This window comes from Archocentrus centrarchus, chromosome 6 (assembly GCF_007364275.1).
Source record: "Archocentrus centrarchus isolate MPI-CPG fArcCen1 chromosome 6, fArcCen1, whole genome shotgun sequence".
In the NCBI taxonomy this organism is placed as follows: domain Eukaryota; kingdom Metazoa; phylum Chordata; class Actinopteri; order Cichliformes; family Cichlidae; genus Archocentrus; species Archocentrus centrarchus.
In genome coordinates, this window is record NC_044351.1 from 33845942 (window position 1) to 33873680 (window position 27739).

The 27739-nt window shown below is 43.6% G+C and overlaps 1 protein-coding gene across 1 annotated transcript; it reads left to right on the plus strand.

The window, feature by feature from the left end:
* Nucleotides 1–1422: 1422 nt before the first annotated feature.
* Nucleotides 1423–27696, plus strand: LOC115781244 (aryl hydrocarbon receptor nuclear translocator-like protein 1). The gene is made up of 20 exons (XM_030730780.1): nucleotides 1423–1561; nucleotides 8830–9002; nucleotides 10323–10386; nucleotides 12512–12659; nucleotides 12997–13017; nucleotides 13224–13256; nucleotides 15732–15761; nucleotides 16219–16376; nucleotides 17232–17311; nucleotides 17466–17558; nucleotides 17865–17982; nucleotides 18369–18518; nucleotides 22203–22449; nucleotides 23828–23934; nucleotides 24032–24182; nucleotides 24300–24379; nucleotides 24469–24577; nucleotides 26516–26609; nucleotides 26986–27079; nucleotides 27162–27696. The coding sequence occupies exons 3-20, from the start codon at nucleotides 10341–10343 to the stop codon at nucleotides 27317–27319; spliced, it is 1917 nt and encodes a 638-aa protein (XP_030586640.1). The 5' UTR covers nucleotides 1423–1561; nucleotides 8830–9002; nucleotides 10323–10340; the 3' UTR covers nucleotides 27320–27696.
* The last annotated feature ends 43 nt before the right edge of the window (nucleotides 27697–27739 follow it).

Below are 27739 nucleotides of genomic sequence, written 5' to 3' on the forward strand. Positions count from 1 at the left end.
TATCTGTAGGTTTGACCTTTTTTTAGGCTGCTTCTGCAGGCTGTTTCTCAGGTTTTTCCACCTATCTTTAATGTATTTGTTTATGCTTCTTTTAGTTAGCAAAGGGTTAGGGTTATGAAATCCAGAGTTAAGCATGTTTTGAAACTGGAGGTAATGGGGAAGAGGCAGCTCTGACTAAGAAACTCAATCAGAGGCACGCTTTTAGGCTACCAGCTTGTCAGTTACACAATAAAGCCTTCTTCATCCTCCGTCTCGACTCTAATGGTCATCATAATTTACAAAACAACATATAATATTTAATAATAGAATAAAATAATAGTATGCCTTTATTGTCATTATACGGGATGAGGCTTTTGTAATAAGGCTTAAAACTAGTGATTGATCATATGAAGTCATCAGGAAAGTGTTTACTGGGGTCAAAGAGTAAGGGAGGCTAAGGCCATTTTCCTATAAACTTCTATACAGCATCCTTTTTGTAACCCCACAAAGAGCAAAGATAACAGAATCAAATCATATATGTAAAATCACTGAAATCAGGCACTGGGGTAAACGGAAAAGGGCAAAAACGATGTGAGAGGATGGCAGTAAGTTTACTTAAACACTAAACATACAGGATATGTTCAATGTCTTTACAGCTTTATTTATTTTGTGAGGAAGAACCTGTAATATTACTCCATTTCCTTATTAAAAACAAGAAAATTAGGCTTTTTGTCCTCAAATTTGGGAATGTGGAACTTGACAAGGAGTAACCTCAGACTCATCTGCCTCCATCTCACCCTATCCCAGCATCCTCCTCTGTCACACCAACCCTCTGCGTGTCCTCCTTCACTACATCCATGAACCCCCTCTGAGGACTTCCTCTTTTCCTCCTGCCTGGCAGCTCCATATTCAGCATCCTTTGTCCACCATATTCACACTCCCTCCTCTGCACATGTTTAAACCATCTCTGCCTTGCCTTTCTACTTTTGACTCCAAACTGCTCAACCTGAGCTGTCCCTGATGTAATCATCTCAAATCCTGTCCATCTTCAGCTCCATACATCGTAGCAGGCTTTCCAACAATCACAGTGAGCAAATATTTCTATAGTAAAGGGCAAATTCAGAAAACAAATGCAGTCACTTACAAGCACATTAATATTTTCCCAGAATGGTGAAAAGTTTAAAAATTAAATGGTATTTTCTGAATACTGCAGTTGCGGAGCGGAATAACGAGGAGAGGTCAGGCTCGTCACGGAGTGGGAGGGCGCAGGGGACGGATTGGACTCGGGCCTGCGGCTCACACACAGCTAGCTTCTGCGTTTCCTTCTTCTCCGACCGTCATTGGTCAACGAGCATGTCGGTCATAGGTTCCCATCCTAAACCTGCGTCTGATTGGCTGAAGGGACACCTACGGCGGTAGGACAAACGCTATTGGTTGAAAAACTAGGTTAGTGGTCCGACAGGCATGACGGTGAAGAGAAACTGGGTCACCGATTGAAAATCGTTTATGTCATACTTATGTGTGTTGCTATTACATATTAGCAGCGGCGTTCAACTGATGGATTAATCTCCCTGGATCTTTTGTAAGTATAACAGGAGGGCGAGAGTCCAGTTTATCGACGCTACGTCTGTGTGACTTTGCTGGGTTCAGTGTGTGATGGATATCGTCGATGTTTTCCCAGCGCTGTGGTCATGTCAGTGTGGTTTTCTAGAGCAGTAGGAGGGACTTTAGCTCTGCTGGCCAAGTCTTGACAGTTAGCAGGGAGCTTTATGCTAATGTTAGCAGACTGCCGTTATGGATAAAAAACGCGGAAAACGCCTTTAGTCTGTCTGGGTAGTTTTTAGTGCTGCCAGCAGTTGCCGGGACTTAACGGGAGCTCGGCCTAAGGTAAGTGCCGGTCAGTGGCTTGCAGTTAAATGTTAACTGAACGTGACCTAAGTGAGTAAAGCTCCAGTGCTAGCACACTAGCTGTGTAAACAGGCCTCGGTGGGTATCCTCAGCAGCATCCATCCCGCTCCGCTAACTTGTGAGCCTCTGTCGCGGGTCTCTTTAAACAGCACCGTAGCGCGGAGGCCTTTCTGCTTTTATCTTGTTATTAAGTATCGCGACGGTGTCTGCACTGGCTGTGGGACCGTGGTCACCGCTAGGTGTCTCTGCTGCGGTTCATCAAAGGCTTTTATTGGGTTGTGGTTATACTGTGCACATAATTAGTACTTTATTATTTGAGCAGGAGGTTTGGGGGTTAGGAAATATAAAATCAGAAGGAAAAAACTAACCAAACTGCCTGAAAGTTGAGTGAGGATTGAGCTTCCACCTCTATGAGGTAATGGAGCTAACACGATGAAGTCTGGTTATATCAATAAACATTTTATTCTGCTGAGTGCTAGGGCTAAAAAAAAAAAAGGACCCACGCATCTCTTGCTCTAAGTTTGACTTTGCAAAGGCAGTGGACCAAAAAACTATGAGCCATGTGAGGAGAGTCCATTTTTCAAAACCTATAAATGGATTGTTACACATAATAGGTAGTGTAAAAGGTCGATTTGGCCTCTGGGTCTAAAAAGTGAAACCAATGCAGAAGCACCTTTATTCTTTTTAATGGCCACCAGAGGGTGATACCTGTGGCTGCAAAAAGCCTTCTGCTCCTATATAGGTCCATGGGGAAAACAGCCCTCTGATTTGCTCATCTGCTCAGTAACTCCATTTCAATTATATCGAATATAACATGAAATCCATTTTGTAATGTATTGTCATTATTAGAGACAGACAGGAGGGTTAGGCGTTAGCCAGTGAGCTTATGGTTTCCCTAGCTTGTGACGCCTGGGGTCAGAACCCCTGCTGAGGACCAACTGGTTTTCACTGGGAGGATACAAAACAGTTGGTTGTCATTGTTGTTTCATCATCTGAGTCACTCTCCCCACACCGAATCCTCATAGATTTTTTTTTTAGTACACAGTCTTTATGGCTCTATTTGGGGATGCTTTATATTAAAGGTTGGCCACTGTATATCAGCAGTTATAAGTTGTCTTGTTTTTGTATTTTCTCATCTCTGTGTTAAGCAGATTATCCATTAATTGTTTTTGCCACTCGCTGTGAACTTCAGACTGTGTCTTTGTTTTTGTTTCGCGTCAGGTAGCAACCTACATTGGATCTTATCAGTACGGATGTATGTTGCCACAAAGGCATTTTAAGAGCAGAAGTTTGTTGTGACGATTCAGCGGGGTTGTAGTTAACCATCTTGTTGATCATGAAGACAAGATCACAAACTGTGATTTCTGTGAGGAAGCTGCATGATGAAAAGTTGTGCAACGATTAGTTACGAGTTGGGAAAAGTTGTAGGGGTAAAATGTGATCACCTGTCTGTCTGGATCTAACTTATAATGTAGATTAATTAGTGATTATTATAATAGAGAGAGACCGTGACACTAAGAGTCCTGTGTTGAAATGTATGGGAGAATTCTGCAACAGTAAAGCTGGTGGTAGAAGTGTAACTTCAGTGGAAAAAAAGCTTTTAAAAACCTTATTTTAGGGCAAAGTCAGCAAACCTGTTAAACATTCCAGATTTGGCTGGTGATCCTATAAATGTAGTGATGTCCTATTGACCATTGTAATTAATATTCATTTAGATAATGGTTTAAAACAAGTGCCCAGAAGTGTTTCAGGAAGGCCTCCCAATGGTGATGCTTGCTTAAAATGAGGTTATGATACAGTTTATTCAGAGGTAAATCTGTGAGAGCCACTGAAAATGCCTTCCTCGAGGGGTCAACAGCATTATCAGTAATGAGAAATAATAAATAAAGAGCGCAGCATGGTGGTGCAACTTTTAGCACCGTCGCCTCTCAGCGGTGTTTGAATCTCCTGGCCTTTCTTTGTGGCGTTTGCATGTTCTCTGTGTGCCTACATGGGTTTCTTCCAGGTACTCCGACTTCCTCCCAAAGTTTAAAAACGTGGGTGTTTGGTTAGTTAGTGACTCTGAGTTGACTGCAGGTGTGAGATTGTGTGGTTGTCTATCTCTGTGTTGGCCCTGTGATGGGTTGGCAACCAGTCTAGGGTGTGTACCCTGCCCATCACCCTATGACAGCTCCACCCCATCCCTCCATCCATAAATAGGATAAGCAGTTAAGAAAATGGATGGATGTAACCAAGGCGCCCTGCCAAGTTAAACAAGGCAGGATGTTTGCCTCATGTCTAATGCTCGATAGGGCAACAATAACTGGCCATATGCTTTGGCTGGACAAACCTAACGAGCCATGCCATTGACTAAACACAGAGAGGCTCCGCATGCATCAGAAAAATAAGAAGATATGGTGCCTGATGTTTACTTATTTCTCCTCTGTTATTCTCCTGGGTTTAAAAAAGGAGCTGAAAGGAAGGTGATCAAGAATCTCTTTATTTAAATAAAGATATTAAAGAGAATAGAGACAAAATTTCATTGTGACAATTATGATAAAGCTATCTTATCGAGATGCAAGAAGAGATAAAAAGACAAAGTATTTTAATTAGTGTGAGTATAAAAACACTTTCTTTGTTGGTGCACCCTGTACAGGTCGTCAGCTGTTCGCTGGGCCAACACAGAGAGACAGACAACCATTGACACTCACACTCACACCTATAGGAAATTTAGAATCACCAGTTAACCTAACCCCACTAACAGCATGTCTTTGGACCGGAGTACCCGGAGAGAACCCACACAGACACGGGGAGAACATGCAAACTCGGCCAAACTCGGCCAGATGGTGGAATTGAACCCAGGACCTTCTTGCTGTGAGGCAGCAGTGCTAACCAGTAATTTCTCTATGAAAAAAGTATACCAAAAAAAATTCACAGTTCAGTGTTTAAAAGGATGTAGTCCGTCATTAATGATAGCAGATCATTGCAAAACGGATGGAAAAGACAGTTTTACTTATAATTTTTAATCTATTGCTATTTTAAGTAATTATAAATCATGACCATATGTAGTAATTACTTCCCTTCTGGCATAGTAGGTCTCAGGTTTTGTGGGAACAGGAAGAGCAGCGATTTCAAACTTGAGTCTGAGGTTTGATGGCTCTGTACTGAAATACTGTTGTGATGGTCTTGATGGATGCTGCCTGTTAGTACTGTGAGTGGGCAACGGTGCTGATTGTGTCACTCAAAGGTCTTTCGTCAGTCTGAGTAATGACTGTTTGGCTCTTGTTGCTGCACATGTTGGTCGCCACCAGCACTGGCTACAGTAATTGTACAACCTTTTTGCCATTTGAGAAATCTCTTAATTAGGGTGCAGTCACTGACACCTTCTCTGATATGGAACAACAGGCAGGGCACTATGGAACTTTTAGTAAAGAAGTCATTTCTGAGTACATTGTATCCTGTGAGTAGTTTTTGATTCTGGTTGGCTGGTTTTAGTCAATGGCGGGTAATTTGTTTACCGAAGACAAATGAACTCACTAGTACACCTTAGAATTGTTTCTGTTACTGCATTCTCAAGCCAGAAAGTGCCACCATGCTGTGACTGACTGAAGTTGATCAGGGCTGGACTGTAGGCATGCTGGATGCTGGCATTTGTGTACGAGCTGTTGCAGCAGCCTTGCATATCCATAAGACCACCATCTATGACCTGATTGTTGGGGGTGGGCAGGTCTTTCTGGAGAAGGAGCAGATCCAGGCATTGGCTTGGCTAGCATTTTGTCCTGAAGCTGGAAGTATACTTTCTGGGTCTGCTAGGGTCTTCCTGGGTCAGAGTGGCGTATAGTTCACCATCAGATGGTGCGAGCAAGGGTTCGTGCAGATGTATGCGTGGCTAGCTGTTTTTTTGTGGCTGCAAGGACTTGTCCATGGAGAATTATGATACATAAGACTACTATGACCTGGATGACTGAGAATCTACACAGACATATTATGATACACCAACTACGCGTACACCCCGGGTGACAGACCTCAAGCTTCCTTCAAAGTAATATAACAGGAATGATTACTCAGCCGTCAAGTCTCCATCTGTCCCTGTCCATGTTTGCAATGGAGTATAATCAAGGCATGAGAGCACATACAGAGGTTGGTGTAACAGAAGAGGATGGAAGCTGATGCTGACATGGGAACAGCCGGAAGAAGAAAAAGGTGGAAAAGACGTCTCAAAGTGAGCATGCTGGGAGAAGCTGGATCAGAGTGCTCATCAGAGGCAGCCACAGCCAATGACCACTGCAGAACTGCAGCTGTCATCCAGGAAGGCAGAGTAGTTCCTCAGCAACAGATCTGTGTTGTTGTGCAGTCCATGCACAGGCGGGTGGCTGCTTACGTCACATCCACAGAAAACCTCATATTGAATGTCTTGTATTTGTATATATCACAATATTGGTCTATAACATCTATTTAAATCACAAACTTGCATTTCTCTGACTAGTTTATTATCAGCGCTTTGTCATCACCATATCTGCAGCACATGCAGCAGAGTCTGTAAAAATGGTCAGTCACAGTTGCTTAATATTTGTAACTAAATTTAGACTCTAGAGCAGCAGCAGTAATTATTACCAAAGAAACCCAACAGTATAAACACAGTACTGCAGTGTTTCCTGCAGCATTAGATTTGTTTGTGGCATCCTAGCCAGCGAACCAGCCAGAAGGGAGACACGAGAACAGAAAAGGACTAGTTAGCAACAACTGTCCACTAATAAATCAGTCACAAATGATGTCGTACTGCTTTCCCCAGCTAGAACCTTACAGACAGTTCACGAGCAGTTTGTCTGCTTACAGACGGGCTTTGTTTAAGAAGCAACGCAGCAGCAGAGATCGCATGGGTGCATCTTTTTAAGATGCTCTTAGAGCTTTACTTTTGAACAAGTGTGGTGATAAAAGGACTCGTATTGGCCTTCTGTTTTGATTGTGCTTACAGTAACGAGTAGTTACATCTTTCACACACACACACAAACTAGCATTTTACACTTCACGCCTATTTTTTTTAGTTGCAGAAGTGAGTGAAACAGTTGCACTGTTGACCCCTGAGACTTGACAACCAGAGTTTATTTCCTTGTCAGTGCTTAAATTTAAATAAGTTGCTTTTAAAAATGTAGTGTATATTGATATGGTTTAGACAAGTGTTGCCCACTGATGACATACTGTCAGTTCTTAAACCCTGTGAAGGTGAGGACACTGGAGCCAGTCTATGCAGCTAACCCTCACACACCCTTGTAGAGACAGGCCGTTACACCACGACTGTTGCAACAATATTTCCACCTTCGGCCTGATTCCACTCTGCACTTAAAGTCTGGTGACCTCATACAAAGAAATTCCCTGCATAGCTCCTCCCGGGTATTGAATTAAAAGAAAACCTGCGTGTGCAAGGACTTCAAGTCTGACATACCTGTATATCAGGTTGTTTCTGAGGTCACCTTCTTGCAGCCTTTTGCATATTTCAGACTGTTGCTTGTCCTATGGATTGTATTGGGGTGCCCACTGGGTGGCAGTGGCGCAGTGGGCAGGTGCTCACTTGCAACTGGAGGGTTGCTGGTTCGAGTCCCCGTCTGAGCGCATGCTGTCATTGTGTCCCTGGGCAAGACACTTAACCCACATTGCCTAAGTGTGTTAAGTGTGTGTGTGTTTGGTGGTGGTCGGAGGGGCCGTCAGACTGCCCCAGGGCAGCTGTGGCTACATTAGTAGCTTACCACCACCAGGTATGATTGAGGTGTGAATGAATAGTGCATGAAATTGTAAAGTGTCTTTGAGTGCCTAGAAAAGCGCTATATAAGACTAATGCATTATTATTATTATTATTATTATTATTGTACTGTGAGCTGCCTCAGGAATCCTAGTGTTGTGTATTTAGTACTGAGGCTGCAGTTTCATTTAATATTAAGTTGATCTTTGCACATATAAATCAAATGCTACTTTGTGCAGCATATTTCAACCAATCTGAACAGTCACATATGGTCTGCATCATGGTGATGTGTGATGATGTTTCTGGATAGGAGAAGACAAAAGTGCAGGGATGTTGGTCCATCCCTGTTTTAGGCATTAAATTGATCTCACCATGTCTTAGTTTGAGTATTTTTGATGTTTGAATTTGTAAAATCTTTTCCCACCTTTCCAAAACCATTCCATCACTGGTCATGGTGGAAGTATTCGGGAGATTTGGCAGCTGACCTGCCACCTGGATGCTTCTTTGGTGTGTGAACAGGCTTTCCGCCTGCTTCCTGACTGTCTGAGTGGGTGTTTCCCCGTTCTCCAGGGAGTCAAAGCAGAATGCCTTGCTGACTCACTAAGTAGAAGTAGGTGGTGGATGGAAATTGAGGCTGGCTGGTTAGAGACTATAGAGATTGGCTGACCCAGTTTCTACTCCAGCACCAGTTCCTTTCAGTGTTCAGTCATGACATAGTGGTTTTCCCCTTCCAGCCCGGGGCTTTGTCCCGGCAAAAAGAGCTCCCCAAGCTCGTCCTGACCCGGTATGCTCCTGCCTGCGTCTTGAGCAACACATTTTGTTGTCACTGAAAATTAAATATTTGTTTTATGAACCCTGTCAGCAATCATTCTTTGTGTCTTCATCAGTTTTTTTTTCTCTAATAAGGACTCTTCAGTATTGTGTTCTTAAGAATTCTCTACTTGGAGTTGATGCACACACCTGTTAAGAAAAGCTGAAAGGGTCTTTCTGCGTAGCTTACCTCTGCACACAGACAACACTGTAGAAACAGACTCATTTTCACATTAAGGTTTAAAGTAAAAATTCTTCTAGCCCAGTGGGAGCTAGACTACCAGTTAGTTTCCTTCACTTGCCATTTATCAAATGGAAAGCCAGTAGGCTTCTTGGTTAAATTTTGCTTACATTTATAGATTTAGGAAAGATTCACTCTGTACGTGTCTCACAGATTTCTCCTCATCCCTCTGCAGATGTAGACAGGCTGCCCCAGCTGCTGAAGGATCCGATCGCATCAGCGCAGGCCACTTCAACGTGGACAGAACAAGGCCAGGCTGCATCAGACCAGACTGAGAGCGGACTGAGACCGGACTGATTCAGACGATACCAGGCCCGTCCGGGAGGCCTGTTCCAGTTTCCTGTCCAGGTACCTGAAGCAGCTCTGCCCTCCATCTGTAGCAGGTTCCTGCTCATAGTTCAGAGAGGTGAATTTGACCCAAGGAATCGTCCTCCACAATGCTCCAGTGGGAGAAATAATTACCATATCTGAAAACCAGGCCAGGCCACACTTACTGTTGGAATAAGTGTGGTAATAAAAATGTGATATTTATTTAGTTTACATGTAATATTTGTTGTTTGGGTGGATTTTAGTTATCAGTGAACTTGTGTATTAATACATCTGTTATGTTTGCATGCACAATTTAAGGACTACATCTAATTTAAATGAGGGATGTTTTCAGAGAAATGATGTGTTGCTGCATGTATCTGACTCCAGCTGACTGCTGTAGACCAACAGCGTTAGTAACTCCCTCTCCACCGTTGTGACAGTTGACTGATGTAGCGTTTGTCTCGCCCCTTCTTCTCTATGATTGGGTGGCTGAGGGGTGGGTCGCTGTTAACCGGTCATGGCAGACGGCTGCCCCTCCCTGAGCCTTGTCCTGTTGGAGGTCTCCTCCTGTGAAACGGGAGTTCTTCCTGCCCACCTTCACCTTGCTAGTATGGGTTTATCTCATCTTTGGGCTTCTCTCTCAAATACGACTCTTTGCTTTACAATAACAAGCATCATGAATAGACTCAAGTGTAGTGCTGTGTTGACTTGGCATTGTGCTGTCAGTGTAACTTACTGTAGAACTGAATGAAAGCCTCCACTTGTTGCTAGGTTTTTGTTTTGTTTTAGTTTTGGGGTTTGTTTTTTTTTTTACCGCCGCCACCGCACCTACAGATTGTGCATTCTGATCATTTAGTAGCAAAACCCTCCTGTTACGGCACATTAATATGGTTCTTGATGTGAGTCATGCCACCTGTTAGTGTTCAAAAATTCTACTTGAAACCTTTACAGAAAGCGACTGAATGATTAAGCTGGGACTGGTGTTAGCGACAGGCCTTATTCAGCAAGCTCAGTCTCTTGGAAAGCTGCCATCATGTCGAAGTTTAAATACTTATCAGAGTTGTAGTTGAAGAGCTGGAATGCACATGGCACACATCAACCAGTTAGATTTATATGTGTCACTTAACTGATACGGTGTGACCTAAATCTCCTATAGTAGTGCAGTATACGCCGTTATAATTTCGACTTCCTGTTTATTCTGCCTGCACACTTGACCCAGATGACATGATGTTTGCTGCATGTGTCCAGGCAACAGTAACTGCGCGTCTGTATTTACTGTGTTTTTTGGGGGGTTTCCCTTTTTTTTTTTTTTTTTGTCTTTGCACGTTCTCATAATGTGTTGCATTTGTGTGTCCACAGTTGAGGGCCCGAGCGTGGATGGAAGGAGATGATTTTAGCACACAGGCTGTGATGAACATCTGTGGTGAGTGTTTGTTGAATAGCAGCTGATATATTTTATTATTTGTGAATGCTTTTTCATTAAAAAAAAACATAAAATCTTTGAGCAGGTCATCACCTCCATTTCTCACAGTTACCAGTATTTCCTCTTTGATCTTGACCTCAAATCCTCTATAGTGATTTCTTGCCATCAGTTTCTGCAGTCAGCACAGATAATGAGTAATGCTGCACATGCTGTGCTTATTATTTGTCAGTTCGTTTACATACTTGATACTTGGACCGAGCAGTTTCAGTCTGACTCTCATATGCGTGCTACGTTAGTGTGACTTTCTGCTCTTTTCTCCTGTTAATCGACAGAGAAACTTTTATTTGGGCTTCTAATACCACAGGCAGGTATCACGAGATGCCTGCACTGCACCTATTTCTTACCCGCATTCTCAAATAGGTTGTGATATCATCCGTCTAGCTTGTTGGCTGCAGCCAATCTGTTTTCAGCATCTTACACCACCAAAGCAAGGGACGTGTCCCTGTTGAACACGTGCTTTTTGTCTTCCAAATTAAAAATAAGTAAATAATAAATGAATAGATAAAATAACAGAAACAGGCTTTTCAATCGGTAAAACCACTAGAACTTTATAACAAGAATAGGGCTGCAACGATTCCTCGAGTAACTTGAATAATTCGAGCATAAAAACATCCTTGTCACAAATTTCGTTTAAACTCTGCGGCTCAGGTGTTTCTGTGTAAGTGGAGTGTTTCACCACATGTGATGGATTTTCGCCATTTGGAAAAAAAATGCCCCTTTAACACAGAGTGGATCATTGCTGACATGTTTATCCACGCCTCCACTGCTTTCTGCGTGCGTGCGTGTGTTGTGCTTGCTGTGCTGAGAATTTCAGCGGTTAGATACCGGACCGGATCGCTAAAACCACAGTTTGCTAGCGGGCGCTGCCATTAGAAAAAGGTCTTTTGGACTATGGGGGGAAAGTGCCTCTACCTGAACTCTCTGCTTACTGCTGGGGCAGTGTCGCCATCCTCCTCTGTCTTCCAGGGCTCAGAGCTGAGCTGTGGCTCTGCTGCCTGAGCCAGCGGAGATCTGGACCTGCTTGGCGTGCCACATCGTCCCTTCCTCTGTGCAGACCTCCTAGTAGCACTCTGTGCATGTCAGAGGCTCCTCTTCCTCTTCTCCTCTTCCAAAACAAAAGGTGGATCATCCACGTCATCGTCGATGTCCTCGCTCTGTGGCTCAGACTCTGGCTCCGTGTCTCGCTCATCTTCTTCCAACTCAAAGAAGAGCTTCACTGCCTGCTCCACATTCAGCAGTTTCTCATTGTTTTGATGCACAAAACCAAAAAAATGACTAAAAATACACTAAACACACGCCACTACACACTAACAATACACCCCAGACACGCTAGTTGTCACAAATCTCTCAAATTTCAAAACTTGCTATCGATGTCACTCCCACAACTTTCACCTGCTTGCTTCACTTCCTGCTATCCAGAATATCCAGTTTTTGATTTCTTCCTGCACCAAACGTGGCGACCGTATTCAGGGTGGCATAAATTATTTATACGTCTTGTTTCACTGGTATATAATTTGAAGTCTGCACATTTGACACGTTTAAATGGAGGCAGCGTCCTGATGCTACATCGTCTTAAATCTGTGCTGGCTTTTGGACATGCCGGTGCATCAGTCGACTCCAGAGGGTTAATTTATCATTAATTTAGAAACATATCACCACAGTCAATGCAGAAAAGGGCCTCACTGGTGCCTACACCTTCACCACAATGCAGGAATAAACTGCCTGACGCGTAGCGCTGGGTAGTGTCACCAGAAATCTCCGACTTACTCTTTCAATCAGAATCTGAATATTATTATTCTTAGAAGGATTAATAAATTATTTTGTCAGGAAAAACCGCCGTTAGCCTTGAGTGAGTAAGAAGGGTGCACAGTTTTTGTCCCATTTTAATATGCTTTTTAGTGCTTAATACATTTAATACAGTTTTTTAAATTAAATAAAAAATCAGTGAGTGCATGCTCAAACAGTGAGCGTTCTGTCTCCTCACTGGTTACATGAGCACCACTGTCCAGAGTAAATCTGCAGACAGAAACTTGTTTTAAGCCCCGTGTCTCTCTGTGCGGTGCAGATGACCTGATGGCAGACCAAAGGATGGACATCTCGTCTACAATGACCGACTTCATGTCCCCCGGCTCCACTGACCTCATCTCCAGTTCCATCAGCACGCCTGGCATGGACTACACCCGCAAGAGGAAAGGCAGCACCACCGACTACCAGTAAGGAGACAAGGATGGAAGAGAGGGCTTACTCACTCACATTAAAACCATCCAACAACATAAATTAAAGTAGTGATCATAAATTTATTTACTGCTACCAAAAAATGGTTCAGTTTTTCAGACTGGAAACACGTTTCTGGTCTCATGACGGATTATGGAGACCCAGAGTCTTTTGAATCAGTCACTGCAGGGTCTGCTCCAGTATTTATAACATTTGTGTCCAATTAAACACTGTTAGCCAGTGTTGCTCACACTTTACATGCTGTTTTAAAAAGAAAGTAATAATCTGATTCCCTCAATGACCAAAATTGATTAATAAATTTGTGTTTCTTTGCAGAATTGATGGCTTCTCATTTGAGTAAGTTCAAACATGACTCGATATTAGTAGATGTAGCAAACTCAATTAATCAGCCTGAAATACCAGTCAATCCTCACATCATTTTTGCACCATGAAATATTGAATCAAACCTGCTGAGCCCAGTGAACCCTTTGTGAAGTGCTCTGGTTATTTGAATGTGTTCCTGTCTCCCTGCTGAAACGTGTTTCCTGTTTTCTCCTCCTTAGCGACATGGACCCAGATAAAGATAAGCTGGGAAGGTAAGATGCCATCTCTCATGTTTAGTAGCCTTTCAGAAAGTAGACGGTTTGCATGTTATAGTCCAGAATTGAAGAAATCTATATTTGGATGTTTCAGCGCCCACATCAGTACAGAGGAGGTGAATGGAGGTTTTACTCATTGGATGGTGCTGAGAAATAACTGCAGCATCTCTTTCAGAATAAAAGTTCTTGTCAGTCTGAATAAGATCCCACAGAGTTCATTTAAAAACTGTAACAGGCTTCATGTAAGAGCCACACTTTGATTAGTGTCATGTTTAAGAATTTTAATATTTTACATTATGAGGTTTTCTCGTGATTCCTGCCTGAACTGTTGAAGCTGATGTGTGGGATGCAGTGTTTTACTGTAATCGCATTTTTCTATGACGCTGTACTACAGCTGAATTATCGTTACTGTTTAAACCGTTGTGTTGAGTTAGAAGGTCTTCAGTTGTTCTGCAGGATGGATAGACGGACACACTTCAAGTATCAGATCAGTGGTGGTTGACTTAAAGCTAAGTTAGTTAAATAAGTAAGTAAAACATTTGATAGCAGAGCTCTGTAGGCCGACAGGTTCCTTCCTGACCCAACCCCCCAAATGGATTTCTCTCTCCTCCCGGAATCAAACTCGGGATCTTTTTGCTCATTACGCAAATGTTTAAACCACGACGCTCTGGAACTGCTTTGATCAGTCAATAGATGCAGAACCAGAAGCTTCTGGTTCCCTTGCCTACATGTGATTCGCACACCGTGACAGCGTGATCTCATATCACTCCTCTGCTGGCCTGAGCTCCCAGTGTTTAATGTACCGGGCAGCGTTTTACATTTTCTTTCTTTCTTTCATCCCAAACTCCCGACTCCTGCATCTCAGTTACTTTCTCAACAACTCGCCTCGCGTGTACACACACACACACGCTTTTGAGGAAACGCACTGGCACAGACGTCAGTGAGCTTCATGGGTCATTGTCAGGGAGGAGTGGCCTATCGTCCTCTTACATGCCCTACAGATTTAGTTAACACAGCCATTTTCAGCCGAGCTTCATTTGGAGCTCCGTGCTCGGGCCCAGTGCCAGGCCATCGTACATTTAATTGCCCTTAAGCACAGTACACAGCGATCACACTCATCACATCTACTGGAACTGGATCAAATGTGCTTGGCATGGGCTTACCTAATAAAGATGTATTATTTTTCTGGCATGAGGACTTTTGGCATGATCTATTTCACCAAATCTGACACGTCAGTCCTAACCTCACCAGGTTAGGACTGCACGTTACATCAGTTGGTGCAGAGGACGTCATCAGTCTGAATAAATTCCACTTAATTTGGAAAATTGTAACAGGAAAATAAAGGCACTGGTGGGTGTATTATGGAGAAATGCTCATTTATTGTTCTGATAAATATTCATGAAGGTAAAGAAAAGAAATATAAAGTTGAATGAATGTTCAGTAACACGTGCTGTTGGTCAGAGGTCCATTAGGAAAAGCATCATAAACTGCAGCAGCTGCTTTTATGCACATTATTCTCCAGGGGAAAATCTTCTCTTGCACGCTACACTGTAACAGTGCGTCCAATCGAGGAGAGCCTCTCCACCACTGTACAGAGATGATGTGCAGTCCAGCTGGGGGAGCAGCAGCGAGTGCTGCCTGCAGGACAGTGAATGACATAGCCGCATTACAGATTACAGGTTGTATTTAAAAATTTAGATTAACTCTTTGGTTCCACTGAATGTGTAGTGTTTGCGGTCAGTACACCAACGTGGTCTGCTTAGTGGCTTCGTCTGCAGTGCTGCAGTCCTGTTGGGTGTAGGGCTGAACTCAGCCACAATGAAGTGTGTGTCTGTAGTCAGTGCTGAACGGCGTTCGCTGAAGCCATCAGAGGTTTCAGGCAGAGTCACCAGAGTTTTGTATTTTTCATTTGTTTCGTTTTAGTGTTTAATCTTAATTCAGTTTTATTAGTTTTGGTATGTTTGTTTGTTCAGGTATAGGTGGTATCTGTCAGACTGTAAGAACAGTACATTAATACAGTACAACAGTACATATTGTACACACAGATGTCTCAGTCTCAAACTTTTGCACTGTAGCCTTCTGGACAGGTTGGGAAACTGAGGAGCAGAGGGTTGAGATCAGCGTGTGTGTGTGTGAATCAGTTGTGTGTGTGTCGTGTGAAATCATCTTTTGGGTGTAGTGTCAGTGGGGTGGAAATTCACCTTATTGTTGCTCTTTTACGTAATTGTGTGTGGGAGGAAAAGTGTTGGAGGCGACGTCATGTTTGTACTGCATCTGTCATCAGATTGTGCAGTCAAACATAAGCCTGCGTTGCCCTTGTTGCATAAGCTTCAAACCAATAAACGAGTTCGGTCACAGAACTGTGAGGTTTGCTGTGCCCCCCCCCCTTCTTCACACCCACTAAAATATTTTCATCCCATTAATTTAAACCTTCAGTTCACCTCTCTAATTTTTCTCTGTTTGTCTTTTCAGTGACCAGCAGGGCAGGATTAAGAATGCCAGGTACAAACACTCCTTTCCTTTCTCTCTCTCTCTTACCCCCCCCCCTTACCTGTTAAGCTTGCATGAATTAAATGTCACTCTGTCTGATTGGGGACAGAGAGATCTTTGTGTGCACTGATAATAAGAAACTTTATACACTGAAGTGTATAGATCTGAGCATTATGTGGAACTGAAGGGACTGTAAGAGCAAACCTAATGGCTAAAGCTAAGCTCGCTTCCTCTTGCATGGAAAGAAGTTCTTCTGTAGCTGCTAGTGCTGCAAAGCAGACGAGCTGGAAGGATGTTTTTATAGTCCTGGAAAATAACCTGAACACCAAAAATGGGATTTCATTTTGCATCTCTAGAGACTGTTGTCTTACTGTCTTGCTGGCTGATTTTGACAGGACTATGAAGGGGTAGACAGCAGAGCCTCTATTCATTAACAGTTTCCTAATGTCCGATGTCTCCTCCCGCACAGAGAGGCTCACAGCCAGATCGAGAAACGTCGCAGGGACAAGATGAACAGCTTCATCGACGAGCTGGCGTCACTGGTGCCCACCTGTAATGCTATGTCCCGCAAGCTGGATAAACTGACAGTCCTGCGCATGGCTGTCCAACACATGAAGACACTCAGAGGTTAGAATGAGCTGGGAGCTGGGGTTCAGTGTGTGGAGGATTGGAGAAGAAATGAGTGAAAATTATGTTTTTCCATAATTCATCCCCTGGAAGAGTAGATCAAACTTTTTTTTTACATTTTAATGACACCATATACTGAGGGTTAGCATGCTGCAGGTATCACAGCCAAAGGGGGCGTCGCCTGCTGTCAGCCTGCTGCAGCCTTTACAAGAACGTTGCCAAATTTAAAGATCGTAGCAAACTTATCAAACTTTTGTTTTAGATTGTTCTTAAACAACGTTGTCGCTGTGTAAAACAAACCAGCAGCAGGTGGAAAGACTGCTTTCCTTCACATTTCATCCTGTTGAACAGGTGGTTTGATGAAGAGCTCTTTTTTTTTTTTTTTTTTTTTCTTTTTAACAAGGGCTGCTGATGTCAAATCTAGAAAAACGCTCACGCTGTTGAGCCTGCGTCACCTTCCTGTTGTGGTTTCCACACAGCTAAGAATTGGATCGGAGGCTGTTAACGTCCATCCTAGTTCAATAAAGGTTAAACAAACAGCATATTCATCAACATAGGGAACAATGCTGATGAATATGTTGGGTTTTTTATTTTTACTATTCAGAAATTTTACTGGGCAGCTGACAAATAAAGAAGATAATTGATTAAAAAAAAGTCCCTTTTTTACCTGCTTCTTGTTGGAGATGGTTAATAAAAGTGTGAAGGTTATGAAAGCTAGAGATTCAGTGAATAACACTGACTAGCTGCATACAGCTTGGTGAAAAGGAGGGGTCTGAAGTGTGTGAGCTATTACGTGTGCAGGTGCAGTCTGAATAGTCGCAGGTGTGAGCTGATGTGTATGTCTGATGTGTGCAGGTGCAGCCAACCCGTACACAGAGGCAAACTACAAGCCTTCCTTCCTTTCAGACGATGAACTGAAGCACTTGATACTAAGGGTGAGCGCACAAACCTGCGAAAAATCAAAAATAACAAGAATGCGCATTTGATCGCTGAGGTTTCTGTGACTGTGTGAAGAAAATGCACTGCTGAGGTGTCCTTATAGCCCAGTTTTTAATCTTGTGTGTAATAACGTTGTGTTTAATAATGCAGGCTGCTGATGGCTTCCTGTTTGTGGTCGGATGCGATCGTGGCAAGATCCTCTTTGTTTCTGAATCCGTGTACAAGATTCTCAACTACAGCCAGGTACGCTGACAGCCAATGAAAGGATCTTTGTGTTAGGAGCTGGTGGTGTATGACTTTTAATCCAGCTCATTTTAAAGTTCCCGATGAAGCCAGTCAGGCTTTCTGTCAGCCTGTGAGCGAGCAGAGGGGATGCATTAGTCCCTCTACGAACAAACGAAGAAATGCTCTGTGGTCTGAAGGACCAGCTGAAGGTTTTTCTCCTGCTGAAGTTGTTGCTGTGAATACAAAATTAAATTGAATTTGTTTCTGATAACATTTTGGCAGCTGTTACACTGTTCATTCCCTGTGCTTCTCTTTCTCTTGCAGAATGACCTAATAGGTCAGAGCCTGTTTGACTATCTTCATCCCAAGGACATCGCCAAGGTCAAAGAGCAGCTGTCCTCCTCCGATACGGCCCCACGAGAGAGGCTCATCGATGCTAAAAGTAAGCACAGGTGGACGTGTGTATAATCTGTTTTGGAGAGCCAGAGGTTTGGTTAATGTTGTTAAAATCTATCACGCAAAATGGTGTGAACTGAACTCCGTATAGGGAACTGAAGCATAGAAGCAGCTGAAGGAAAAGCATGTTTAAAGACAGCAAACACAGCTGGAGGTAAAGTGGGGGGAGTGTGCCACATTCAAGGCCCTAAGAATAGAAAGAAGAGCTCCAAATGGATGTTATTTGTTATGGCAAATTTTCCAAATGTGTTTCCCTTTTGTGTGCTGTGTGGAACAAAGTCCTTCCTACCTAAACTCCAGAGGCTCAAAAGAATAGAGAGTCATGTTATTTTAACTGAATTTATTTTTGTTTTTCGGTCTTGATTTTTGCAGCTGGCCTTCCTGTGAAGACAGACATCACCCCCGGCCCGTCTAGACTCTGTTCTGGAGCTAGGCGGTCATTTTTCTGCAGGATGAAGTGCAACAGGCCGTCTGTCAAAGTAGAGGATAAAGACTTTCCCTCTACCTGCTCTAAGAAAAAAGGTAGTGCACCATTCACTTAAACTGAAATTGTAGAAATGTCACAGTCTTCCTTGTCAGCAGTACTTCCTGTCAGAGCAGCACCTGAAGATCTGTGCTTATCAGTTCTCTGGTTGCTTTCAGACATTCAGTAATTAATTAGAATAAATTATCCCTGTCATGGCGACAGGATCGATGATGTTCCTTCACTTAAGCATCCTCTGAGGGTGTGGATTCACTCCCGTGACTGCATCTAGGATGTAGCATCTCTAATTATCAGTCACATTAAAGCTAATCTTAAGCATTGTGAGTTCTCCCACAGAGTTCACAGTGATGCTGCTGTGGCTCTCCAGCGTTGCACGAATGTGCCGTCACTTTACGAGTTTCATGAAGCCAGCGGTGTTTTGCGTGTCGTCTTTCGAGGGCTCGTCTCTCCTCTCGCTTTGCACCTCCCGCAGTGACATTTCTGTCTCGTCCTCGTGAAACCTAAAGCCCTCATTTCCTGGTGTCCCTGTTCTATTTTTAGGGGCACATCCTTTTTATAGCCAGGAGTCACACCTGTGTTTGTTTAACCTTTATTGAAGCACTCCGCATTATCGACAACACATTCTAGCACATGACACACAGCTTGTTTTAAAAAGACATACATTTCATTAATACATGTTTTATCATTTTTCAGTTGACATGGCTACGGTCACAATCAGCTGTTATAGTTTTCTATTTTCTAATTATCATTATTTCATTTTGAGTTTTTACTTTGAGTCTAGTTCAGTTTGAATTTAGTTTTTATAGTTTGAAAATGTTACATTTTCAGTTATGTTTTATTAGTTTAAGTCTTAATTATAATATAGAGGGTGACGTCAGGAGCAAGAGCTAAAATTAAAATAGGTGTTACAATACAATCACAGCACTTTATAAGCTTGACTTTGTTTTGTTTTTAAATGATAATTTTGAAATATGTATTCTCCATGTGTGAAGGTCTCCTATTACCCAGTAAGAGAATTCAGTTTATTATTTTTTGCTGAATGTAGATCTATAAGTAAAATCTGTGTTGCTTACACACCGTAAATGAACCTCACCAGAGTGATGACCTTTGGAAGCAGCAAAGCCATGATGCATCAATCAGAGATGCTTTCAGCGGAGCATTTGCATATCTGCAAACACGAGCTGCACCTGAGCACGGAGAAGCTGAAACCTGAGGTGCAGGGCTGTTTGGCGTGTACCGAGTAGAGTCAGGTGAAAAAGCTTTTGCAGGACTTTTGTTTGCAGAACTCTTTGCACTCCTTACTCACTGCTTCCATAATTAAGAGGGTAATTAGCAGCCAGGTGCTGCTAATTACCCTGATCATCAGCAAGTGTGAGTACCTGTACCAAAGCAGAGCTCAAACCACAAGACTTCTGGAACAAAATGGAAACGTTTGGCAATAATGGACAGCAGGGGATGGGCAAAGGTTTGGGCTTGTGTTGCAGCCACAGGACTCAGGCACTTTGTAGTCACTGAGTCGATCATGAACTCCTCTGTATACCAAAGTATCCTAGTTAAATGTGAGGCCTTCTGTCTGACAGCTAGAGCTTGGTTGAAATTGGGTCATGCAGCAGAACGGTGATCCCACACACAGCAGCACGTCTACAGCAGAATGGCTGAAAAGAAAAGCATGAAGGTGCTGCTGTTGACTTACAAGCATTAATTCAGTTGGACTTTTATTGTGAAGAGAACCAGAGAGGGGGAAGTTGGAGAGGCGTTGCTGCTGCTGTTGTCATCGTCACAAGATGGCAACGTTCACCAATAAAGTCGAACTAACTTAAAGTTTGCTTTGTCGGGCCAGTCAGAGTCCAGACCCCACCCTGAGTGAAACGCTGTGGTGGGACCTTAAGAGACAGCTGTGCGAAAGCCAGCAACTCTCAATGAGCCAAAGCAACGTTGTAACAAAGAGTGAGCCAAAATTCTTACACAACACCGTGAGACTAAAAGTCATGCATAAAACAGTTCAATTTATTGCTTCTAAAGGTGGTTCTTCTGAATCATAAGATGCTGCAGTCTCACACTTCGCCTCCTGCTCATCTCTGCAGAGTCTAAACAGTAAAAGTTCACAGCCAACAAAAAGCTAAAGCACAGCAGCATTTTGACCTTTCAAAGAGCAGGAACTAGACTATTATTTCACAAACTGCTTGAATTTGTTATGTTGCACGTAAAAAGCAATTAGAAGTAGATCAGCTTGAACAGAAATACATGTTGTGGCTCATTAATCAAGCAAAAACATATAAACAGCAGCTTTTTGAAATTACAGTGAACTGCTGAATCACATTTAACTGATTGATGTGAATCCTATTTATAGGTTGCACCAAGGCTCTCAGTGTTCAGGCAGCCTCTACATCACACTTCATTAGATGTGTGCCACACAGGTCAGGATCGAAGGCAGCCTGGGTCGACTTAGCAGACGATGAAGTGCGGCCACTTCTGTGCTGGAGTTTTTAAGATTAAAAACTGAAGGTTTGGACTGTGGCATAATTAGAGCCTTAATTACACTGGGAAAAAGTTCAGTCGTGTTGTGAACTTAGAGCTGAAGTGATATTTGGTGTATCCTCTGAAATGGCTTGTAGTGAGTTGTATGTGAGGCTGGACTAAGGCAGGAGAGAAAGACTTGTATTGATTGGCCTGGAAAGAATGTGCAGCAGGTCAGTGATTAAGGACATGGAAATGGATGGAAATATAGATGGAAACAAGTGAAGAGCGTGTGCCGAGGAGGAGCTGATGAAAGTATTAGTCATTTTGTAAACTGGCTAAATTCCTCTGAGGAACATCCTGATAAAATATCTTTTCTTTTTTGGGTGAATCAAACAAACCACTCACTGATTCATCAGATATCCAAATCCATGTGCAAAAGCTGTCCTCCATCTGGCTTGTGGCCTGCAGTGCTGTAAGCTATATTTTTAGCATCTTATACCACCAGAACAGGTTTGTAGGCACAGGTTCCCCTCGATATTTCAAAAAGGAGCATTTTTCTAACATGATTAAAAAAAACACGACAGAATCAGAGCACTGTGATTTTATAAAACTGTTCTAACTTTATGTAGACGCCACAATGCCTCAGATACAGTCTTTTTATTTATTAATATTTTTTGCTCACCCTGCGCATCTTCATCATAGATGGCAGAAAGGAAATGAGGAACAGCTGTTAGCTGGTAAAACTGGGTGATGGTTAGAAGTGTTTGCCAGCTAATCTAATAGCTAATAATATTCTTTTTGTGCCAAGCTTCAGGAGTGGGAGTCCTCTCATCAGGCGTTATCCTGGGATATCGACAGGCTTTCATCATGTCATCTCCTCCATGCCTCTTGGGCTCATGCATCCCCTGTATAATCACATTTGTACTTAAGAATTAGCCACGCCTACAGCAGATTCAGGCCTCTGTTTGCATTTAGACTTTCAGGTATTGTGTGCAGCCACATTTTGTCAGGTGTCTTTAAGAACCATGACTGCTGAGGCTTATTGTGGCTTTGAGTGTTTTCTAAGAGTTTTTGAACTGCTCAGATGTAGGTTTATTATAATAAATAAATCCCTGTCATACCCCAATTCCCTGTCACAGTGAATTGGGGTATGATGAATTCTCCATCATACCCACAGCATGGATTCGTTTATGCCTCTACGATGGCCCTCTTCATTTCTAATTTTAACCCGACTCTCTCTCTTCCCTTCCCTCTCATTACAGCGGACCGTAAGAGCTTCTGCACCATCCACAGCACGGGCTACCTGAAGAGCTGGCCGCCTACCAAGATGGGTCTCGATGAAGACAACGAGCCCGACAACGAGGGCTGCAACCTAAGCTGCCTGGTGGCCATCGGCCGCCTGCACCCCCACATCGTCCCCCAGCCCAGCCTGGCAGACATCAGGGTGAAGCCCACCGAGTACGTCTCCCGGCACGCCATCGACGGCAAGTTCGTCTTCGTTGACCAGAGGTGAGAGCCAGAAGAGCGTTAAAGGGGAGAGTTAAACGGGGCACCTCATCTTGATTTATGTGATAGGACAATAAAGTTCAACAGGTTCCAAGGACTCGGGAGATTTTGAAGGCCACGTCTTCCTCAGCTTCTCTCTGTCGTGTTGGAGTCTGCATGTTTGTTGATAGTGTTTTTCCAGCGAAAGCAAAAGATTAGATAGAAAAAAGATAAAGAGGCCAAAAATGGAACCAACTGTAATATTGATATAAGTAGGCACGCCACAGGCGTTGCGTGCACACACTCTTGTATCGCATTTGCCTTCAGCCCGTCGGAGCAGGAGGTTGTGAATAATGCAAATTTTATGTAACTAGCTCCTGAAATTGCGTGCTCAAGGGTAGACGGGAGTCTGAGCTGTGAGGAAAGCTGGATTCAGAGAAATCAAACCAGTTTGTGGTGCATAAAATCTCACAGACTAGAGCTACAGCTGGTCACCGTTTGCTCTTTGTGTTTAACCCCTTAACTGGCAGCAAAAAAATCACCTGACAAAAACTACATAACGCCTTCTGGTCATTATTGGCTCTGAACAACCCATTTCATAGCCTATTAATCGGCTGCGTCTGGTCCGCCGGCCGAATGAAGTGCATTTATATGGCAGGCTAGACCCGCCCATTTTGACTGACACCTCATTCGGCCAATCATGTTAAGAAATGGGTTTCCCAGAGCCAATAATACTCAGAGGGCGTCACGTAGCTTTGTCAGGTGATTTGGTGCAGCCAGTTACATGATTGGCCGAATGACGTGTCAATAAAAATGGGAGGGTCTAGCCTGCCATATAAAAGGGACTACAAACGGCCCGTCACCGGGCCCTTGCCAGTTAAGGGGCTACAACTTGGTTTCCATAAAATGTGCGTCATGTACACAGCCTCTTGTTGGCAATGCCCAATGACACCAATACAAGGGAGGAAAGTATCCCTGTAGTGACACGGTCATTTTTGTGTTTTTAATTTGAGCCGTTTAGATGAAGATACTATGTTACAATGTGCACTACGGTTCATCTTAGAGCTGTGTTACAGACTGACCTTCAGTAAAGCTGTAAATCAGCTGTAAATCAGCTGTAAATCAGCATTATACTTGCTCAGTGCATTGAGTGAAGAAGAGTTTAATAGTGGGGCAGTTTCAGGGTGTTTTTTTTTTTTTTTTTTTTTTTTTTTAATAGTGCACCTGAGCCTGACGTGTTCAGGTGTGCTGCGTCTGAAATTGGGTCAGCTCCACCCACTAGTCACCTGAAAAAGACACAGAAAAACGAGGCCAACCCAGTGGCTGTCACACCCATCATTATGCTGAGACTCTCACCAGCAGCTGCAAGTAAACGCAGTCCTCTTTGTGTCTGTTCTTCCAGAGCCACAGCTATCCTAGCCTACCTGCCACAGGAGCTGCTGGGAACCTCCTTCTATGAGTATTTCCACCAGGACGACATCGGCCACCTGGCAGAGTGTCATAGACAAGGTACCTTCTGAGACACCTGCAAAATCCCTTAAATAGTTTAATAGATGTGAATGAATGAGTGCTGTTGGCGCTCATCGTGTCTCACGTACGTCCACAGTGCTGCAGATGAGGGAGAAGATCAACACCAACTGTTACAAATTCAAGATCAAAGACGGCTCCTTCATCACGTTAAGGAGCAGATGGTTCAGCTTTATGAACCCCTGGACCAAGGAGGTGGAGTACATCGTCTCTACCAACACAGTTGTGTCGTAAGTATCTCAAACACACACATATCTTTTTGTTTGCTTTACCCGGATGCTTTTAAGCTATCCACTAAAACATTTTAGCTTTCTGAAGTCTCAGGTACATCACCTCTCTCTCCTCAGGTGTCCTATGATGGAGGGCTCAGATTACCCTCAGTCTGCTGCCTCTCCACAGAGTATGGACAGTGTTCTGACCTCAGAAGGTAAATAACTTTATTCACTCTTTCATTCCACCTCATTTATCTAAAACACCAGCACACAGTCCACATGTTCCTCTTCTCCTGGTTGGTAGGTGGGGGGAGGCGGGCGCTGCAGACGGTGCCCGGCATCCCCGGTGGCACAAGAGCAGGAGCTGGGAAGATTGGACGCATGATTGCTGAGGAAGTGATGGAGATCCAGAGGTGAGAGCAGATTAATTTCTTCTTCTTCTTTTTTTTCTTTAAATTCAGCCTCAAAAATCAGTGAAGCTGAAGAAGAGTGTTGGTGCTCTAATGGAAAATCACTGTGGCCTAGTTTCTCATTCAGATGGAGCTGATAGAGGTGACAGAGAGAATGAATTATCAGATATTAGGAGCCAACTGTACATGACACGCTGTATGCAGAATTTTAAGTATTACAGAGCAGTTCATGTTCTGAATTGAATCATTTCAAACATGAGCTTAAAGTAAAAGTGGACGATGGGCACGTGTTCTGTGTAAAGTAGGACAGTGTGTTCACACTGCAGGCTCTCCTCGTCACTACTGGGTCGTCCAGGCTAATGATGAAGCTCTGCCAAAATACCGCTGACAGTCTCACTGAGGGACGGTCTCCTGATTGTCACGGCAGTCCCGAAAAATGATGATGATGTGCATGAGACTGATACCAGACAGTTTTTTTTTTTTTTTTGAGTATTCATCTGCTGATTTTTGGCATTTTAGGGAAATTCCAAGATGCCATTTGAAAAGTGTGACATGCACTTGTTGAACTTCCAGCATGCATGCAGTCAGTCTTGATTTTTTTTTTTTTTTTTTAATTCTTGTGGTGAAATGTTATAATATTTACAGTTCAGTTCAAGTTTAGGGATATAGTACCACAACATCTTTTTAAGGCACACCGTGTGCAGTAAAGACACCATAATATTGAACAGTCCTCTATAAGGAACATCTCTCTTTGGATATGTTTTTGAAAAATAATGTGTTTAAATGTGTTTCTAAGGATTTGGCATCCAAATTCTTCAGTTTAAGCCACATGTCTGCAGATCTGGATGTTTGCATTTGTTGCTGGAGCGGTGACTCGTTAGTCACTACACCTGCGTGATTGCATAATTACTTATAGAGCACATAATTAGATGTTTGCATGCCCCATGTGTGAGCGTGCAAATGGCGGTGCAGCCACACATTCTTGCATGCTTTATGAGAAAAATGATTAAAGCAGTAATCACCTCCATGGGACTACGCCCACAGGGGTTTAAATACCTGGGTCTCTCCACCATTTGGTTGAGAACTGAAGAAGCCTTTCGGATGAGAGGTGAAACGTCTTCAAGAAACAAAAAGAAGTCCAGTCGCCTTTTTCAAGCTCCAGAGACTACTATGACCTGGATGACTGAGAATCTACACAGACAGCTGCCACAGTGCAGCAGCAGTCCTTGTTCTTGTTTGACACGTAGCGGCATGAACGAATCCTGGTGCAGGGTTCGGTTAGAGTGGCCCCCCCGGCGCCAGCTGCAGTCCATGATGGTGGAGCTGGAGTCTGTCCAGCGGTGACGAGGGGTTCACCGAGCCAATATTTAACTCAGAGGACATATCCCACCTGTACTGACAGTCAGTCTGAGCTGAAATGAGACCAGTGCAAGTAGAATATTTGAATTTCATGATGCCTTGCAGAAAAAAGGATGATTGCAGTGTCAGCTTATTATTTAGCGCTGGCATCGTGCTCATACCTGATATCAGCAGATACCCAAAGCCAGGGTATCAAATATTGTATTAAAACTCAAAAAAGACCGATATCTGCATCCCTGACTACGAGACGAGGCTTCCTCGCTGTTTCTGGTAGACACTGGTGTGAATTTTGACAGAGTTGTTGCACAATTTGCATCATTTTGGTCGAGCTAGTTGCCGTTTTGTGTTGTTACTGAGCCTACATGTAGCATCAAGCACCGGCAGCATCGCAATGCTTTCGGAGCATTCCCCAGTCAACTTTTTGACCATTATACACCATCCACGTACTCGGAGTACAGTTCGTGTACTCGTGCTCATCAGTGCACTCAAAGGAATGAGTGTGACTACAGAAACACACAGTTCAGATCTGTAGATGTGAAGTTTGTTTCAGAAGCTCTGCAGCCGTCTGTTTCTCTCTGTCAGGATTCGAGGCTCCTCCCCCTCCAGCTGTGGCTCCAGCCCTCTGAATATTACCAGCACACCTCCACCTGACACCTGCTCCCCAGGGGGCAAGAAGGTAACACACAGACACACACAAGCAGCTTATTAACCTGAAAGAAGTTTAATGTGTCTGCTTCTCTCCCTGCTCCCAGAGGAATATTTGCACTCTTCTTCTATCTGGGTGTAACTGCATTGTTGAAAACCTGTTTGCCTCAATATGAAACATCAATTTAAAAAGTCTTAAAAAGCATTGATGGTGCAAGAACTTTGCTCCATCATGGGCCTCAAAAAGCCCCTAAAGCAAACGCACTTGAATGAAAATATACTATAATTTTTTTTTTGTTTGATTAATGGTGTCAAAACATGTTTCCCATCCTGGTTTAAACATGTGAATATGAGTTTCCATGAGCCTCAGCAGAATGAACTCATACTTCCTCGTATCACCTCCACAGATTCAGAACGGAGGGACGCCCGACCTGCCGAGCACAGGCATTCTTCCTGGACCTGATTCTGTAGGCTACCCCTACTCCAACCAGTCCATCATGAGTAAGTCACTGAGTAAGTCTGTTATTTTATGGTTGTCCTCTTCATCAAACATCATCTTCTCAACAACTTGCTCTCTGTATAGGTGACAACTCCCACCTGAGCATAGACATCATGGATGAGCCCGGTTCCAGCAGCCCCAGCAACGACGAGGCGGCCATGGCGGTCATCATGTCCTTGCTGGAGGCGGACGCCGGCCTCGGCGGGCCCGTCGACTTCAGCGACCTGCCCTGGCCTTTGTGAGGAAGCTGGAAAGGAAGAGCCGGAGCTGCTGGCGTCAGGTGGACGTCTGGCTGCCACGTTTCTCGCCCTCTGTGCACGACTGCCACAAAAATGTCCATCTTAACAGGAAAAAGCTCTGTAGATACGGAAGAAGAGATCCTCTCTCTTTCGCTGTCCGTCAAACTGAATGGCTGTTTAGGTTTCACTCCCACTTTTTGATGCATCATTCCCTGCAGGTGGAGCTGAGATCCCGTTAAGATGATCATTTTTCCGGTGCTGGTTTCCTAACATTGCCACGGTGAGAAACCGTTTCTCTAACAGCAGCAGTGCTGTCACGTCGACGCTCCTTCACTCACTGCTCTCTGATTAGCGGTGCTTCCGGGTCCCCGACAACGGCCGACCCAAACTAATGCGAGACACTCGAGACAGCGGCAGAAGTTC

What these genes read in the sequence shown, in the direction of transcription:
- LOC115781244 (XM_030730780.1), top strand. Translation starts at nt 10,341, where the DNA reads ATGGAAGGAGATGATTTTAGCACACAGGCTGTGATGAACATCTGTG. An exon ending in ATTGATGGCTTCTCATTTGA is followed by an intron (nt 13,018 to 13,223) that starts GTAAGTTCAAAC and finishes TCTCCTCCTTAG; the next exon opens with CGACATGGACCCAGATAAAG. An exon ending in CAGTGTTCTGACCTCAGAAG is followed by an intron (nt 24,380 to 24,468) that starts GTAAATAACTTT and finishes CCTGGTTGGTAG; the next exon opens with GTGGGGGGAGGCGGGCGCTG.